The sequence below is a fragment of the Dermacentor albipictus genome, chromosome 3, assembly GCF_038994185.2.
Source record: "Dermacentor albipictus isolate Rhodes 1998 colony chromosome 3, USDA_Dalb.pri_finalv2, whole genome shotgun sequence".
Classification (NCBI taxonomy): Eukaryota; Metazoa; Arthropoda; class Arachnida; order Ixodida; family Ixodidae; genus Dermacentor; species Dermacentor albipictus.
Genome location: NC_091823.1, coordinates 12,504,302 through 12,520,000, shown reverse-complemented (window position 1 = coordinate 12,520,000; position 15,699 = coordinate 12,504,302). Strand labels below are relative to the sequence as shown.

The following is a 15,699-nucleotide window of genomic DNA, read 5'->3' as shown; positions in this document are numbered from 1 at the left end:
CACCTTGCTCTGCTCTTTTATGTTTTTTTCATGTTTGTGGAAAGCTTTCCAGATAACATTTTGCATGCTTACGGACCATAACCACATTAATGCCTCTCTATTTTCTAGCATGAACTGCATAATATTTTTATCCTGGACATTCTGCACCAAAGTAACCACGGTGCCATGTGCGAACTTCTCAGTTCTGCATCTTCACAAGGAGCTGGCATAATGCGTCAAGACGGCCACCAGGGTATGGTCATGTAAGCAGCGAATAATCATTGCCGCAAATTTATTGCTTGCTCCAGAAGGCATTTTCTCCCAGAATCCGCTTAATACCGGCAGCAGCACAGACCTTTGTCGAAAATTAACGTTCGCGTCCTTTGTGCTGTGACAATCAAAGTCGTAACCATAAATGATGGGAAGAACGCACACAGTAGAAACACACAGGCACGCACGCACGTATGGACGCACACACAGAGAGAGAAAAGTTTCACCTCTTTTAATATCCAGTCGTTATGGATCATTAACTGCTCTTGGAGGCTTTAGGTTTTACCGAACCAATTTTTCATACAGGGTTGCCTTTATTTATATCAACTTTCCGATTTCAAAACAACATATTTGGGAATGTACTTCCCACGAGAAAGTCACGGCCTTAGCCCAGTACAATTAGGACGACGCCTCGCACGTCCCTAGTCGTTGTATTTTCGTTTACCAACAGAAACGTACGTAAGTGTGGATCTCTACATGAAAAGAGGGAACCTTGGTTCAACAGACTCAAGTGTGATATACGAACCCATGAATCTCAAAGGGACATTCCTAACCGCGGTGGGAGAAGGTGAGTATTTCAAAGTTCAGTGCTTATATGTTTCCATCAGACAAATTTCTTTGTAATTCAATACAATTCCAGTGAAGGCGAAAGCATTTAGGAAAGAAAAAAAATGGAGCGAGTTAAGAGCGCTCAGCAACTCCGCTCACAGCCTTCCCCGAAAGTTGTAATCAAGGTTTCACAATCATATTCACAAATATGTGTCATCCGCAATTAGCTGTCACTAAACCGATGGCCTTGTTATCAGGCTGGTTGCTATCCTGAGTGGCAGGTGCCCGCCTGCGACACATGACAGCGATCAGCCTGACACATTAGCTCATTGATGGATTTGCTCATTGGCAGGCCTGTGAGCAAATGCTCTTGCGCAAGCGAGCTCCGAACAAAACAGGAGTTCAAAAAAACGTGGAGACTTAAAGAGATCAACAGTGGCCGAATAAGGGATGTCGTTTGAGCCAACCTTTAGACTAGGAAACTTTTTTTAAGTAAGTCGGCTTGTGTAAACCTTGACTCCAGCGACATCTCATGTTCGACAACTGTAGGTGACTTATTGCAAAACAAGTTTTGGAAGCACGGGACCAGATTAAATCATATTTGACGTAGGCCTTCTATGTCCAGTATGTCACAGCCAACCTTTTGTTTGCTAAGTTGTTCACCATACAAATCTAATAGTTGCATTGTGAAACTTCATAATAAGAGCAGTGCCTAAACACGAAAGGGAGGAGTGACAAGGCGTCAGAGACTGGAGTACACTTCCCCTTTCCGCTCCTAATTAGTTAGTTGTTAGAGGGAATACCAGCAGATGTGACTGCGCTCGATGGTAGGGTCAATGGTTGAAAGGCTTGCGCCAAGGTAACCTAACCACGCCCAAGACGAAGCAAGAGAATGTTAAAATATGCCTCACCCTGGCTAGTTTCCGACCTTTTAGAGGGTTGCGAATTGTGTTGCCGTCAATTGGTCGCCCACGGAACCTTATATGTAACCTGGCACTACTGAAAACGGCCAAATTTAGGATTTCGCTTGTTCCTCGCGTAATTGGTTGCTTTGGCACGTAGAACTTCAAATTGCTCCCAGTTAGCTCAGCAGTGTCAACGAACGAAAAGATTGAAGCCTGTTCATACTAGTGTCTTTGCTCTGTCCACGGAACACCAGGCTGTTTCGAATAATAAATTTCTTCTGATGGTATTCAGTTTACCGTGACACACGGCTGCACTGCAGTCGTGACTGCGCTCGATGGTAGGGTTAGAGATTAAAAGGCCTGCGCCAAAGTAAACTAACAATGATCAAAAGAAGCAAGAGAATCGTTAGAACGCCCAAGAAGAAGCAAGATAATATTGCAATACGCGTCATACTGGCTAGTTCTCGATTTTTAAGAGGGTCGCGGATTGCTTTGCTGTAACGTGGTCGTCCACGGAACTTGATATGTAACTTGGCACTACCGGAAATGGCGAAATGTAGGATTTGTGTTCTTCCTCGCGTAATTCGTCTCTTTCGAGCTTAGAACTTCAAATCCCTCCCAGTTCGTCACTGTAATGATGCACATATCCGACGAATTTCTAGAAAATGCGTCACGTGTAAGATGTGAGAGCTGTGGAAATAAAGTCGATACTTACATGCCCAGGTTAAAAAAGACAAAGAAAGGAATCCGGCGATTATACGCACCTGCAATTGAACTTTATGCTACATTTGCTCGGACTCCCTAGAACAGCTAATTAATTAGGAGCGGAAAGGGGAAGTATACTCGAAGCTCTGACGTCTTGTCACTCCTTCCTTTCGTGTTTACGCATTGCTCTTATCATGAAGTTTTACAATGAGACTATTCGTTTTGTTTGCTGTGTGCTGGGGTTTGCATTGTGTATGTTGTATGTCTGTAGTGTGCCCTGTGCGTAGGATTCTCTTTATCGTCGTTTTTATACGGTGTAGCATGCTAGGCATCCTGCCAAGTTTGCCATTGCTTAATTATTGCTCTAACTGCGATTGTGAGTGCTATTGTGTCATTTTTTTCACATCTAATATTGCACAATGGACCATCTGTTTCGACGATCAGAAATTATTGACCCACATGAAGTGTTACTGCAGAAGTGACGCACATTTTTCAGATTTTCTTCATTCCTTGACATACTGATAATTTTCTGATAAAACAAATTAATTCTTATAGTCCAGCACCTAACTGGGGGCCTTAGAGGAACATTTTCAAAGCAAACACAGCGTAATAAAAGCACTGAGAAAAAAGAAGCTGTCATATACCTTCTGAACGCAGCGTTGCCAAGTCTCAGAAGATTTCTTCAATTACCCCGATTCTGAATGTGGTTCAAGGATGACGGTGCCAGTATTCTTTGTAGTACTCCCACCGTGAATCCAACTGTAGTCCTAAATGTAGTAATCCCAAAACAATAACCGGAGATCTGAGACCAAGCTCACCGAGCCAGTGCTGTGAAGCTGAATGAACAGGCCGAGCAGTGTGACTATAGCTTACAGTGCACATCACTTCACGAAGGCGTCAATGTCGTTCAGCAGCCAGCACTTCAATGAGTTTTGTGTGGAACGAGCAGGCTTTCCTCTGGGCAGTTTGGAGTACGACTCGAACAGCTGTAGCAGCGCTTGCTCTCCCAACACTGGTTCGGCTGAACAGCAGGCGCCCTGCCTGGTGGCCATGGTGCGCCTGCAGACGCCGCAGCTCATGCACGAGCTCATCCTTTGCGACGGCTCGAGGAACGAGTTCAGCTCGTGACACAGCCTCGAGTGGAAGTTCCTCTTCTTGGACCACAGGTGATGGCCGGCTGCCCTGGCGCGCCTGTTTACCGTTTCATTATTTGTATCACTGTAATGCGAGCTGTTGCTGCAGCACAAGATGCAGTTTGAATGCACAACGTACGCTTTTCATTTGCAAAAGCTCTCATCATCATCATCATCATCATCATCATCATCATCATCATCATCATCATCATCATATTGTACGTCCACTGTAAGAGAGAGAGAGCAAATGATAAATGAAAGGTAGGGAGGTTAACCAGGACTGAGCCCGGTTGGCTACCCTACACTGGGGAAAGGGAAACGGGGACGGAAAGATTAAAGAAAGAAGAGAAAGTCCACCGGGGATATCGTTCAGTCACTCAGTCCGGATTACAGACGCTGACTCAGTCCTGTATCTTTCAAATGTCGCAGCAGCGCTTTTGTGGCCTTTGGTAGCTACGATATACGGGGCCATGGTCCCAAAATCTTGTTCAAGGTGAACGGTTTGCTATCTAACTGGTTGAGAGCTGTGCAGAGATCTTGTCTTTCATTTTCAAATGATGGGCAGTAGCACAGTAGATGGTCTATAGTTTCTTCGACACCGCAGGCATTGCACTCGGCGCTATCAGCCATTCCAATCAGAAACGTATATGCATTCGTGAATGCGACGCCCAAGCGTAAAGCGGCACAGCATTGTTTCCCCATTACGCGGAAGCCCTGGTAACAGCCGCAGTTGCATAGATGGATCGAGGGAATGCAATCGATGTTGAGTGAAATCAGGTGTGTGCCACTTCTCCAATGTCATACGGTGCGCTAGCTTGCCTAAGTGTTGGGCTGCGTCAGTACGCGATAAACGTATAGAAACAAGAGTTGCTCCTTCGTGTGCTTTCTTAGCAGCGTCGTCAGCGAGGTCGTTGCCGGAGATACCGCAATGGCCAGGCAGCCACTGAAACACGACGTCGTGCCCTTTCGCAATCATGTTATGGTGAATTTCTCGTATCTCCGATACGAGTTGTTCACAGGAGCTGCGACGAAGAGATGACAGAAGACATTTATCGGATTTCTACGCTATAGTTCTCCCGTGCTTGCTAAAATATGCAAGTCAAATCTTCGAGAACTTCAGAGCGTGCAAGCACAGGCACTACGTGTTTGCCTAGGCCTTCCGCGGAGCGCCTCAACAGCAGGAACCATTATAATGGCTCAAGACCATCCGATCACGACTTACATTAGCACCGACTCGCTCAGGGCCCATGTTCGTCATATTTCACGGATTCAATCAAGCTTTCTTGCCTGTCTGCCAGAAGGACGACCACAGGCATCCTTCTCCAACGAGGTCAGCAAGTATCGTGCCTCCCTACCATCGGGGTTTACACCATCAGCACGTTCAACCTCAGCTTTGTGGTGTTTAAAACTACCTCAAGTGCGTCTTACGGTTCCAGGAATAAGAAAGAAGACCGACCTACCTACCTTGGCCTTGAAGCAAGCAGCTCTGGATTGTTTGCACACTTCCTACTTTGACCGAGTCCACATATATACGGATGGCTCTTCCACCCAGACCAGCTCCACCGGGGCAGTGGTTATACCATCACGATCACTAAGCATCCGATACAAGATTTCTCACTTGACAACATCGACCGGTTCGGAGCTTGTTGCCCTCCGAGGTGCCGTTGATTATATTAACAACCAACCGGCTAATCGGTGGGCAATATTCTGTGATTCAAAGACGTCCACTGTAAGAAGAAGGCCTCTCCCTGCGATCTCCAATCACCCCTGCCCTGCGCCAACCGATTCCAACTTGCGCCTACGAATTTCATAATTTCATACCCCACATAGTTTTATGCAATCCTCGACTGCGCTCCCTCCCTTGGCACCCATTCTGGTACTCTAATAGTCCACTGGTTATCTAACTTGCGCATTACTTCGCCTGCGCAGCTCCATTTCTTCCTCTTAATATCAATTAGAATATCGGCTATCCCCGTTTGTTCTCTGATTCACACCGCTCTAGCACGAGGTCGCGGGACTGAATCCCGGCCACGGCGGCCGCATTTCGATAGGGGCGAAATGCGAAAACACCCATGTGCTTAGATTTAGGTGCACGTTAAGGAACCCCAGGTGGTCGAAATTTCCGGAGTCCTCCACTACGGCGTGCCTCATAATCAGAAAGCTGTTTTGGCACGTAAAACCCCATAATTTCATTTCACACCGCTTTCTTCCTGTCTCTTAATATTACGCGCTACATTCTTCGTTCCATCGCGCTTTTCGCGGTCCTTAACTTGTACTCGAACTTCTCTGTCAGTCTCCAAGTTTCTGGCCCATATGTTAGCACCTGTAAAATGCACTGATTGTACAAATGATAGTGGTAAGCTTCCAGTCAGGATCTGGCAATGTCTGTCGTATGCACACCAACCCATTTTTATTCTTTTGTAAATTCTTCGTTATTATATGTCCAACATCACGAATAATAGGCTAACGTGTGTTCGGAAGAACAATTCTAGCGTAAGAACTCTTGTGAATGCGGTCCCAAGGTCCGTATTCGAAAAACGTTCTGCGCTAGAGAGAGAGCGAGACAAAATCGAAGGAAATACAGGGAGGTTAGCTAGAAATGTTCATAAGGAAGGTGTCATTCAGTTATGATGCTGGAAATAATATTTATCGAAGGTGGCTGATCAGTTTCAAAGAAAACTTACAAAGAAAAATCTGTATGAACTCGGCCTCAGGCCCTGAATTCACATTCACGACGCATGTCCCTCCGCCTCGCGTACGAATTATTTGTGTGTGTGTGCGCGCGCGCGCGTGTGTGTGTGTGTGTGTGTGTGTGTGTGCGTGCGTGCGTGCGTGCGTGTGTGTGTGTGTGTGTGTGTGTGTGTGTGTGTGTGTGTGTGTGTTTGTGTGTGTGTGTGTGTCGATACTTACATGCCTTACTTACTGTCCCGACTCATGGCTCTTCCTCGATTCCACCGGGTGTAGCACAGCGCCACACTCGACTGCAGATGCCATGGCGCTTCACTGACGCTCCTTGATGACTTCTGTGCACGAGGTACAGACCAGTGAATTCGAGTAGACGCCGAGAGCACGAGGTCACAGTATTTCTGCTAGGTAATCGCCGTGGAGTGTCGTTGAAGCAGTTCTTCCGTGGGAAGGCGCTGCTCACTGGCGTAACTATTTGTCGAGTGCGAGGGACAAGCCATTGCTCTCTCTCTCTCTCTGCATATATATATATATATATATATATATATATATATATAGAGAGAGAGAGAGAGAGAGAGAGAGCAGCCAACCACACGGACGAATAACAAACGCAACACTGAACAGTATAGCTCAGGCTACTGAAAGAAGAATCGCCAGCATGTTACACTCTTTTAACACGTGCAGGCGTAAGCCTGCTCTACACGTGCATTAAATTATCTGATCGGATGAGTCGGACTTCTTGCAAGACATAACAAGCTGCAGTGTGAAGCAAACGTATTGCGCTGTGGGTCAATTTGCTTAATGACACATGCGAACACCCAATGTACTATATCAAATCAAATCAAATTTATTTCAACATACAACTGATGCTGAGGACCGTGGACAAAAAGCCAGCAAGGCTTGACGTGGTCCATGGCCCCGTTTTACAGGCAGCAACAAATACAACAAAGGATGAGCGTAGGTAAATACAAGAAAACTTGGAAACATAGGATTTCCACACTAATAACTATTCAACATTTTTCATGATAACTATAAGCAAGTATTACAATAAGTAAAGCATACATGATGAATAATTCTCATAAATGCAGCTAGCCATGAATTCATCACAAAATACACAAGAAAAAATAAAGAAGTGCAGCACTATGTACATCTCTATTTTAAGACACAATATATGGAAATATTTCATACAGTAACATATTTAGAAGGATTTAATTCGCAGAGTACAAAAAAAACATTATACAAGAACTGCACTTTTTCAAAGAACCTTCAAGTGTCTATATGCATATTCGCATCTAGATATATGTTAATTGTAGCACAGAAATAAGCATTGCGTTATGTTTGCCTTGTTTGTATGGTAGGGTTATTTCATTCTTTCTTTCGTTTTTTTTCTTTGTCTTCGTCTTTTTTCTTTTTCCTTTGGCTCTTTCCTTCTTTGTTCTCGCTTTCTTTGTTCTTTATTTCGTTCCTTGTTTCACCCCCGCAGGGGCGTCTGCGTCAGCAGGCGTTTGGTGCGTTGCGACACCACGTACCCGAGCACACGAGAGTTGGACCCTCCCGCGTTTAACCGTGCGCGGCTTAGCCGTGTCCGGGGAAAGGGGGATCCTGGGGGCTGAACTAATTCTGGGTGTTTGGACCTTTACGGCCCCTCGGCGGCAGCAACGCACCTCTTTGGCCTCGGCTTCACGTAGACGGCACTCCGGACTGATCCACGCTGGGGAAATCGGTAGTTGCCTTTTCCTGTCTGTCTCTCCCTCCAAGCTTCATCTTTCTCTCACTTTCCATCTTTCCTCTCTTCTCCTGGCTTCCCCTTACTTCTAAATATTCCAGGCAGCAAGGTTAACCTTGTGTGTGATAGCCAATCTTGGTTATAACATATTTGGTTATAGTGGCGGTGTACTGGTGGCGTTGGCAGGCCTTGTTTAGGCCTTGCAAGAGCTTGGTGGCGCAACCCACCGCCCCGTTCCAAAGGGGATGCTCATAACATCCATCCATCCATCCATACACAGATCTTGTAACGTCCCCTTGTTGGGATCTATGGTGAATGGCTGGCACCGCTGCGGAAAATTCTATGTTACTTCCGGGAAGCTCTTTCCCCCACTCTTTGATCGTACTCAGAAGAGAGGGCGCACAGATGAATGTTCTAGTTTTTCGGATGGCAGAAAGAAGGCATTCCGAGATATCATGTAATAGATTCAGAGAAACCAGAAAGGACAGTCAGAGTGAACTAACCTTTCGTAGTTGCCAAATCACTCACTGAAGCTCTTGGCACAGGCTATAAAGCATCAAAGATGGCGAGAGGTGATATTCTTCTGGAGCTACGAGAAAAGAAGCAACATGAAAACCTACCTAAGCTAGTGTCATTCGGAGACATCCCGGTGACAGTGACCCCACACCGTACCATGAACACAATTCGAGGCGTCGTTTCCGATGATAATCTGATGGAGCTGACCGAAGCTGAACTTCTAGAAGGATGGAATGATCCGAATGTGATTAATGTCCAGCGAAATAAAATGAGGCAAGGCGGTAAAGAGATCAATACCAAGCACTTAGTACATTTGGCTCATAAATCCTGCCCGACACTACCGAGGCAGGGTATGTGAAGATTCGCGCAAAACCATATGTCCCAAATCCACTGCGATGTTTCAAATGCCAGCGATTTAGCCACAGTTCATAGAACTGCTGAGGCCGCCAAACCTGTTCTAAATGCAGTGCTCATGAGCATCCGCCAGAATCCTGTGAAAATACTCTACACTGTCAACTGCGATGGGGAGCACGCCGCCTACTCGTGGTCCTACCCGTCGTGGAAGAAAGAAAAGGCAATTGTAACTATCAAAGTCAAGGAGAATATTTCATTTAGAGAGGCACGAAGGTGGGTATCATACCTGCCCAAGAACAGCTCTGCCGATCTATCGCGCCAGGGGGCATTGACACAACAGCTTCCGGCGTCTCTCCGGCGCACACGCAGTGAGGCGCCAGTGACGCCATCCGCCCCCTTGGTGGGTGCTGCTAAGCAGAAGGGTCCACCGACTTCCGGGATGGTGGCCTCAAAGCTCTCGTCTCCCGAGGCCAGGCCTTCACGTCAAACACAGCGCTCGCAAGAGCGCGGGTTCAGCGCCTCGCAATAGGCCATGGACGTAACAACCGGCCAGACGGCGCCGCCAGAGCCTAAGGTGGGGCCAGACACTCGTGATCGCTCCAAACAGGAAAAAACCTGTATACCAGGGCCCCCAAGAGGCTCTGTAAGTTAGTCTATTTGCAAGAGGCAAATAGCACAAACATCGTCTGCAACATGGATACACAGATACTGTAATGTAATCTCAGATGACTTCTTCGTAACCTCGACGACATTACAGAACTCATACATGGATTTAATCCGAGAGTGCTGTGTGTCCAAGAAACATATTTAAAGCCTACACAGTGAAACTTTCTCAAGCAATATGCCATTTTTCGTAAAAGACGTGACAACGCTTGTGCCTCGTCCGGAGCTGTAGCTATAGCTGTAAATAAGTCTGTCGCTTGCCAACAATTTGCCCTTCAGACGCTCCTAGAGGATGTATCTGTGAGAGCAATATTATTCAACAAGCTTATGACCATTTGCTGCATTTAAATACCGCCCAACTATCACCTCAATAAGACGGAATTTCACAGCCTCATCGACCAGCACCCAGAACCATACATTATAACCGGCGATTTTAATGCGCACAACGCGCTTTGCAGAGACACGCGATGCAATGCGAGAGGTCGATTGAAAGAAAGCTTCATTGTGAATTCCAGTGCATGCGACTTTAATGAGAAATAATCAACATATTAGAACTTTATCATAATTCACATTTCTTAATAGACTTGTCGATTGCCTGTGCCTCTCTATTCCCTGGTTTAGAATGGCATGTAATCAAAAATCTATTTGGAAGTGACCACTTCCCAGTAACACTAAACCTTGTAAGACAACACGACTCCCTTCCGCATGCACCTCGCTGGAAACTAGCCGAATGCAATTGTAAATCCTTTAAGGAATCCACGTACGTAACACGAGATTTTATAAGTAATTTTAGTATAGATCATGCCATATCATATTTTACCACTTTTATTATTCACGCTGCATAACAGTTCATCCCTAAAACAAAAGGTCGTTTATGTGGAAGAGGCGTTCCGTGGTGGAACGAGGACTGCAGGCAAGCTCGAAAAAAGCAAGACAAAGCATGGCGCGTTTTGCACCGATACCCAACTGCAGAAAACCTTGTTGAATTCAAACAACCTAAATCACAGGGAAGACGCACGCGACGGCAGGCTAGAAGAGCAAGCTTAGAGAGGTTTCTTTGCGGAATAAACTTGTATACCCAAGTAACAAAAGTATGGAATGCGCTAAGAAGGCTGCAGGAGCTGCAACCCCATTCACTGCTCTTGGTAAATAACCTAGGTAGCGGAGTGGAAGACAAGGTAGATGCTCTTGGTAAACATTTTGTATACATATATCTATACGTATTTTGTTTACTCTTCAGAGACATTCCTTAAATACAAAGAAACAGAAGAACGCAAGACACTGGACCACAAATGCCAAAGAAACGATCTATATTACCGTCCATTGAACATTGCCGAGCTTAGAGCTGCACTGAACGCCTGCAAAACCTCTGCGCCGGGAGCAGACAGGATCATGTATGACATAATGAAGAACATGCACACATACACACAAATTACATTGCTCGCACTTTTTAATCACATTTGGGCAGCCGGACACCTTCCAGCTACATGGAAAGAAGCTATCGTTGTCGCAGTCTTGAAACACGGTAAAGACCAATACTTGGTAACAAGCTACCGGCCGACAGCGCTTACAAGCTGCCTGTGTAAACTTTTCGGAAAAATGGTAAATCGCCGTCTTTTGCATTTTTTAGAATCAAAGAACACGCTTGATCCCTACCAATGTGGTTTTTGAGAAGGCAGGTGCACAGCTGACCATCTTGTGCGCATTGAGCCAAATGTGCACGATGCATTTGCCCATAAAGAACACTTCTTATCAGTTTATCTAGAGATGGAAATAGCCTATGATAGCACATGCCGGTACGGTATTATCAGGGACTTGCCGGGAATGGGCATCCGTGGCAACATGCTCAGCATAATTAAAAGCTATCCTTCTCGGAATGCAATATTCTGCACGCAGAAACGAGCATCTTTGCTGCAGAAGCTTATCGATTGCTCTCGGGGCTGTAAAACACATAAATGCACTAAAATTATAAAAAGCTGCCATATTTGCAGACTCTCTAAGCGTAGTAAGAGCTTTAGTGTCTTTACGAAAACATATGAATCCAGTAGTCAATGACCTCTATTCACGTATGTGCACTATGTATGCATCTAACAAACAAATAGTAGTATGCTGGATGCCAGGCCACAGAGGCATAGTGGGCAATATGCTTGCAGACGAACTTGCTGCATTCATAACAATGAGAGCGAGTAAAATAACCATAGCTATTCCACCCACAGTCTCACCTGTCACTACTGAGTCATTAGATAATGAGTCATTACTGATGATGATGCCTTTCTTGCGCAAAACACTGAGAAGCTTTTGGCAGTCCATCTGGGACCGTGAAACATCTAATAAAGTCTAGTGAATTAAGCCGAACGTGCAAAATTGGCCTTCGGTAACAAAAACTTTTCAAACTGATGTCATTTTCTATCTACTGAGAACAGGACACGCATACGGTACCCATTCTTACTTGTTGACCTGTAGTGAACCTCCCCTCTGTGGCAGGTGTGGTGAGAAGTTTACCGTTCTCCACGTCTTAGTGGAGCGTCGGGAAGCAGATGCTGAATGAAGAAAGCACTTTCCTCTAGCATACCGATGCCACCGGTATTGTTTCTTTGAGCAGAACCAATTTTTGATCATAAATCTGTCTTAAATGCTTTACAAGATGTCGATTTATTGCGCGTTATAAGCCACGATATTCGTACCCCATCCTCTAACGAGAGGCTGATGCTGCGATAGCAGCGACCTGTATGGCACATGCCTCCTGACTCTTGTGCTTAAGGGCCTTGATGAGGCAGTAGTGCTACTTGTATCGACATATTCTGGTACATCACCTCTTCGTTTTACATCGTTTCTCCATAGAATATGTCATGCATAATAGTCTAGCTTTATTGCGACTATATTTGCGGCTTTCTAACGAATATCTTAGCCCTCTATACAGCCGTGTTTCATCCGTGCACGTCTCGATATTCATTATCCATTTCACAGTCTATTATTATAGCCTTGCCGCTCTTTGGTCACTTCTGGCCCTCGCGCCAATAACCTCCGATCATCATCGTCATCGTTCTTTCATTTTTTCTTTTTTTTCGTTACTTCTTTCATATTCAGCCATTGTATTTTTGCTTTCTTACGGGGTATGAGCCATTCATGATTATATTTCCTTTTCTTTTTCTATCGCGTCTTCGTTCATATTCAGCCATTGTGTCTTTCTTTGCTTATGGGTGTATGAGCCATTTCAGATTATGTTATTTCTTTTCAGGTATGAGTCATTACTGATGATGACAGTTGTACCACTCGTCAACTTTTTTAAACCACTGACTTGATGATGATGTTTTTTGAAGCACTCGACTAGATGCCACTTTTTTCGGGTATGAGCCATTACAACGAGGCACTTAAGGCTTTCTCCTTAAAACATGAAGCGATATTACAGTGGGTCCCGGGACATGGTGGTATAGCAGGCGACGAATTAGCGGACTTGTTGGGAAAATCGGCCCATAAAGGTGCAGAAGTTCAACTCGTCCCTTTATTACCAGTGGACACACAACGGATATTAAGGGTACTAAAGAAAGACTTGCGCATGTCAACCTGGTTAAATAAATATACTAAGGATTCGATTCTTCACGAAGTGGACCCTCAACTCAACTACCCGTTGGATGTAGACATTTTTATAAGTATCTAGACACTAATAAATCTACTCAAAGTCCCCTCATGGAAGACCTGAGCCCGAGTCGTATCACTTTGGCGAATTTTTTATAAAGTTGTTTCCATCCATCCATTCCCTGGCTTGCTCCGGTGGCAACGACGATGAGGATGTTCGCTATCTCCTCCCTCGAATGCCCTATATACGCGATGCAAAGGCGACAGCTAGAACAAGCGCTACACTCCACTGATCCTCACCGACCTTTCACACTCGCAAGATTGCTGGTCCCATGGCAATCGGAAATAGCACAGCGGAAAGTTTTGTACTCACTCGAACGTTTTTACGAAGATGCAGGCGTCCCTAACAAGTACTAGATATCGCATTGAATAGACACACAATGCGACTGCAACTCGCTTCTACTATTCGTAATTACTGGCGCTTGTATATTACGTGTTATACGCTTATGTATTCTGTGTATTCTCATCTGTTTATATGCTCATCACAGTCTACATCACGGGCTCTTGTCAGTGTTTATGATTTTGTTTACAACTCGTTGTGGTGTGACTTGCCTTTGCCTTTTGTGTATACATGTTCGTGGGTGCATAGGACTGTGTACTGTGGATTTCTGGCCCTATGACGTGGTTTATTTTCATTTTTAACTCTATATGTTGTTCTTACCATGCGAAAAAGAGTAGCCATCACCATTTCAGGGTGACTACATCTCTTTCTTTTATTTTCATTTCAACAACTGGGCAGTGCAATCTCAGAGCGGGCCCAGGTGGCACGTACGGTAAATATCGCCTTCCTTGCAGATTAACCGATTGCCATTGCAATAAAAAAGACTGAAAAATGCGTTAGTGAGAGTTATCTTTGTCACTGACAGCCCCCAGGTTTCAATCGCACATTATGAATCATTATAGTCAAGTGCTACCAATGTTTTCTGAAGCTTGTCACTTAAGTGAGACAAGAAAGTCACTAGAAATTCTCGCTATAACTGTGAAGTGGATTTTAAGAACGTAGGTGTTTTAAACACCCTACTATGAGCTAATGTGAAGTAAATCATTTACGTAGACGTTTCATGTTGGTCTAACGTCCGTGCAGCTGAAGGAAAAGAGTGACCTTACCAACAGGTTATAAAGGGCTCTAGATTTAATACTGTATTTTCTATAGGGTGGGCGAATATTCTAAGTTTCGAACGTGAATAATTGCTGCGTAATATTTTATTCGCATCTGAAAATGAACTATTTGGTCATTTCGAATATAGAAACTAACCTAAAATTTCGCAACAACCGGCTTTTCAAATCGTCTTACTGTTTACCGCCTGCTGAACAAAGTATCGCAAGCAAACAGCGGCAAAGCTTTGCAGCAGTGAAGAAACAAAATAAAATCGGTAATGCAAGCTTTGTTTTCGGTTTCGCGGTGGGAGTATGCCGCTCGTTCACCATCCAGATCTCGTACACATACATCAATACCCAAGAAAGCGTGGACGTGGGAGCTGACGTCTGCGTAGCACACGTGGCAGTGCAACGCGAGCGCAATGCGGAGGTTGTGGATTCTCCTCTCACCGTCAGCAAGTTGTTTTGTTCCGCCATTTCCCTTTAGGTTCTCATTTTTACAGTTCAATTAAAAAACTACAGCCAATTTCCTCTATGCCTTCTTTTTCTTTTCTTCATCATCTGTTGTTTTTGCACGGTTCTCATCAACAAATTGGTGTGGGCGTCCTTACAATAACATTGCCCTTACAAGACCAGGCCTCTCAGTTCCCCTTCTGTTTGTCCGATACATCTCAACCAACTATTTTTGCTTCTGGCCTGCCGTTTAATCTTTTAGCAATCAGGCATGTAGCAGTTTTATCCTTTACGTTGCAACCAGTGATGTTTTCACTGTAACAGGCCCTTTATTGTGTCTAGGGCACACAAATATCTAATTAGCTGTTTGTTTTTCTTTTCCCTAACTTGTTATATTTTCTCAACAAGTGTTTGCGTTTTTGGAAAGTCGGTCATACAGCAGCGTGTAATTCTTGGAAATCTTGTTTGCCACCACGGTCTAAAGGTGTCAAGCGGCTATTCCTGCAGTTCTTTTCATGACGGATATAGTGATCTTGTGTTCAGAACTATCCTAATTGTCCGTGATAGTTGACTGTCTAATGATTACAATTAAGCGTGTTCCTAATTATAACGAAACAAATACTACTGCTGTAAATATGTGTGTCTGCGTTTGCCTATCTGGTTTAATATTTTATACTTACTATTCGTATACGAAAAAGTCAGTATTCGATCATCTACCTCTAATGTTTAGGTAACGCATTATGACGGCTTAAATTTTTCGTTGCCTTCAGATTGGAAATTCACAAATACAGCACGATTCAAAAGAACACGATCACCGTAGTTTTCGTAGCATGAAAATCCACTATTGTCTACACGTTAACCCTAAGTTTTTTGTGTTCCTCGGCGTTCGCGGTAGCAGAACTAGGCTCTGCAGCACGCGTTTCACTGCATGTTGTTAACAGGGCGACGACGATCGCCCGAGCTTCGCGCAGGTCAAATACCACATTTTCGCCATTGATCTACGTGAAGACCGCCATGATTGACTGAT

General features: G+C 44.7%; 1 protein-coding gene across 1 annotated transcript in view; it reads left to right on the top strand.

The window, feature by feature from the left end:
• Clk (circadian locomoter output cycles kaput protein Clock) overlaps nt 1-15,699 on the top strand; it is a 106,110-nt gene that overhangs the window by 69,479 nt on the left and 20,932 nt on the right. Inside the window, 3 exon segments of the mRNA XM_070534897.1 lie at nt 109-232; nt 701-817; nt 3,358-3,574. Of these exon segments, the coding sequence (XP_070390998.1) occupies nt 109-232; nt 701-817; nt 3,358-3,574 (458 nt within the window).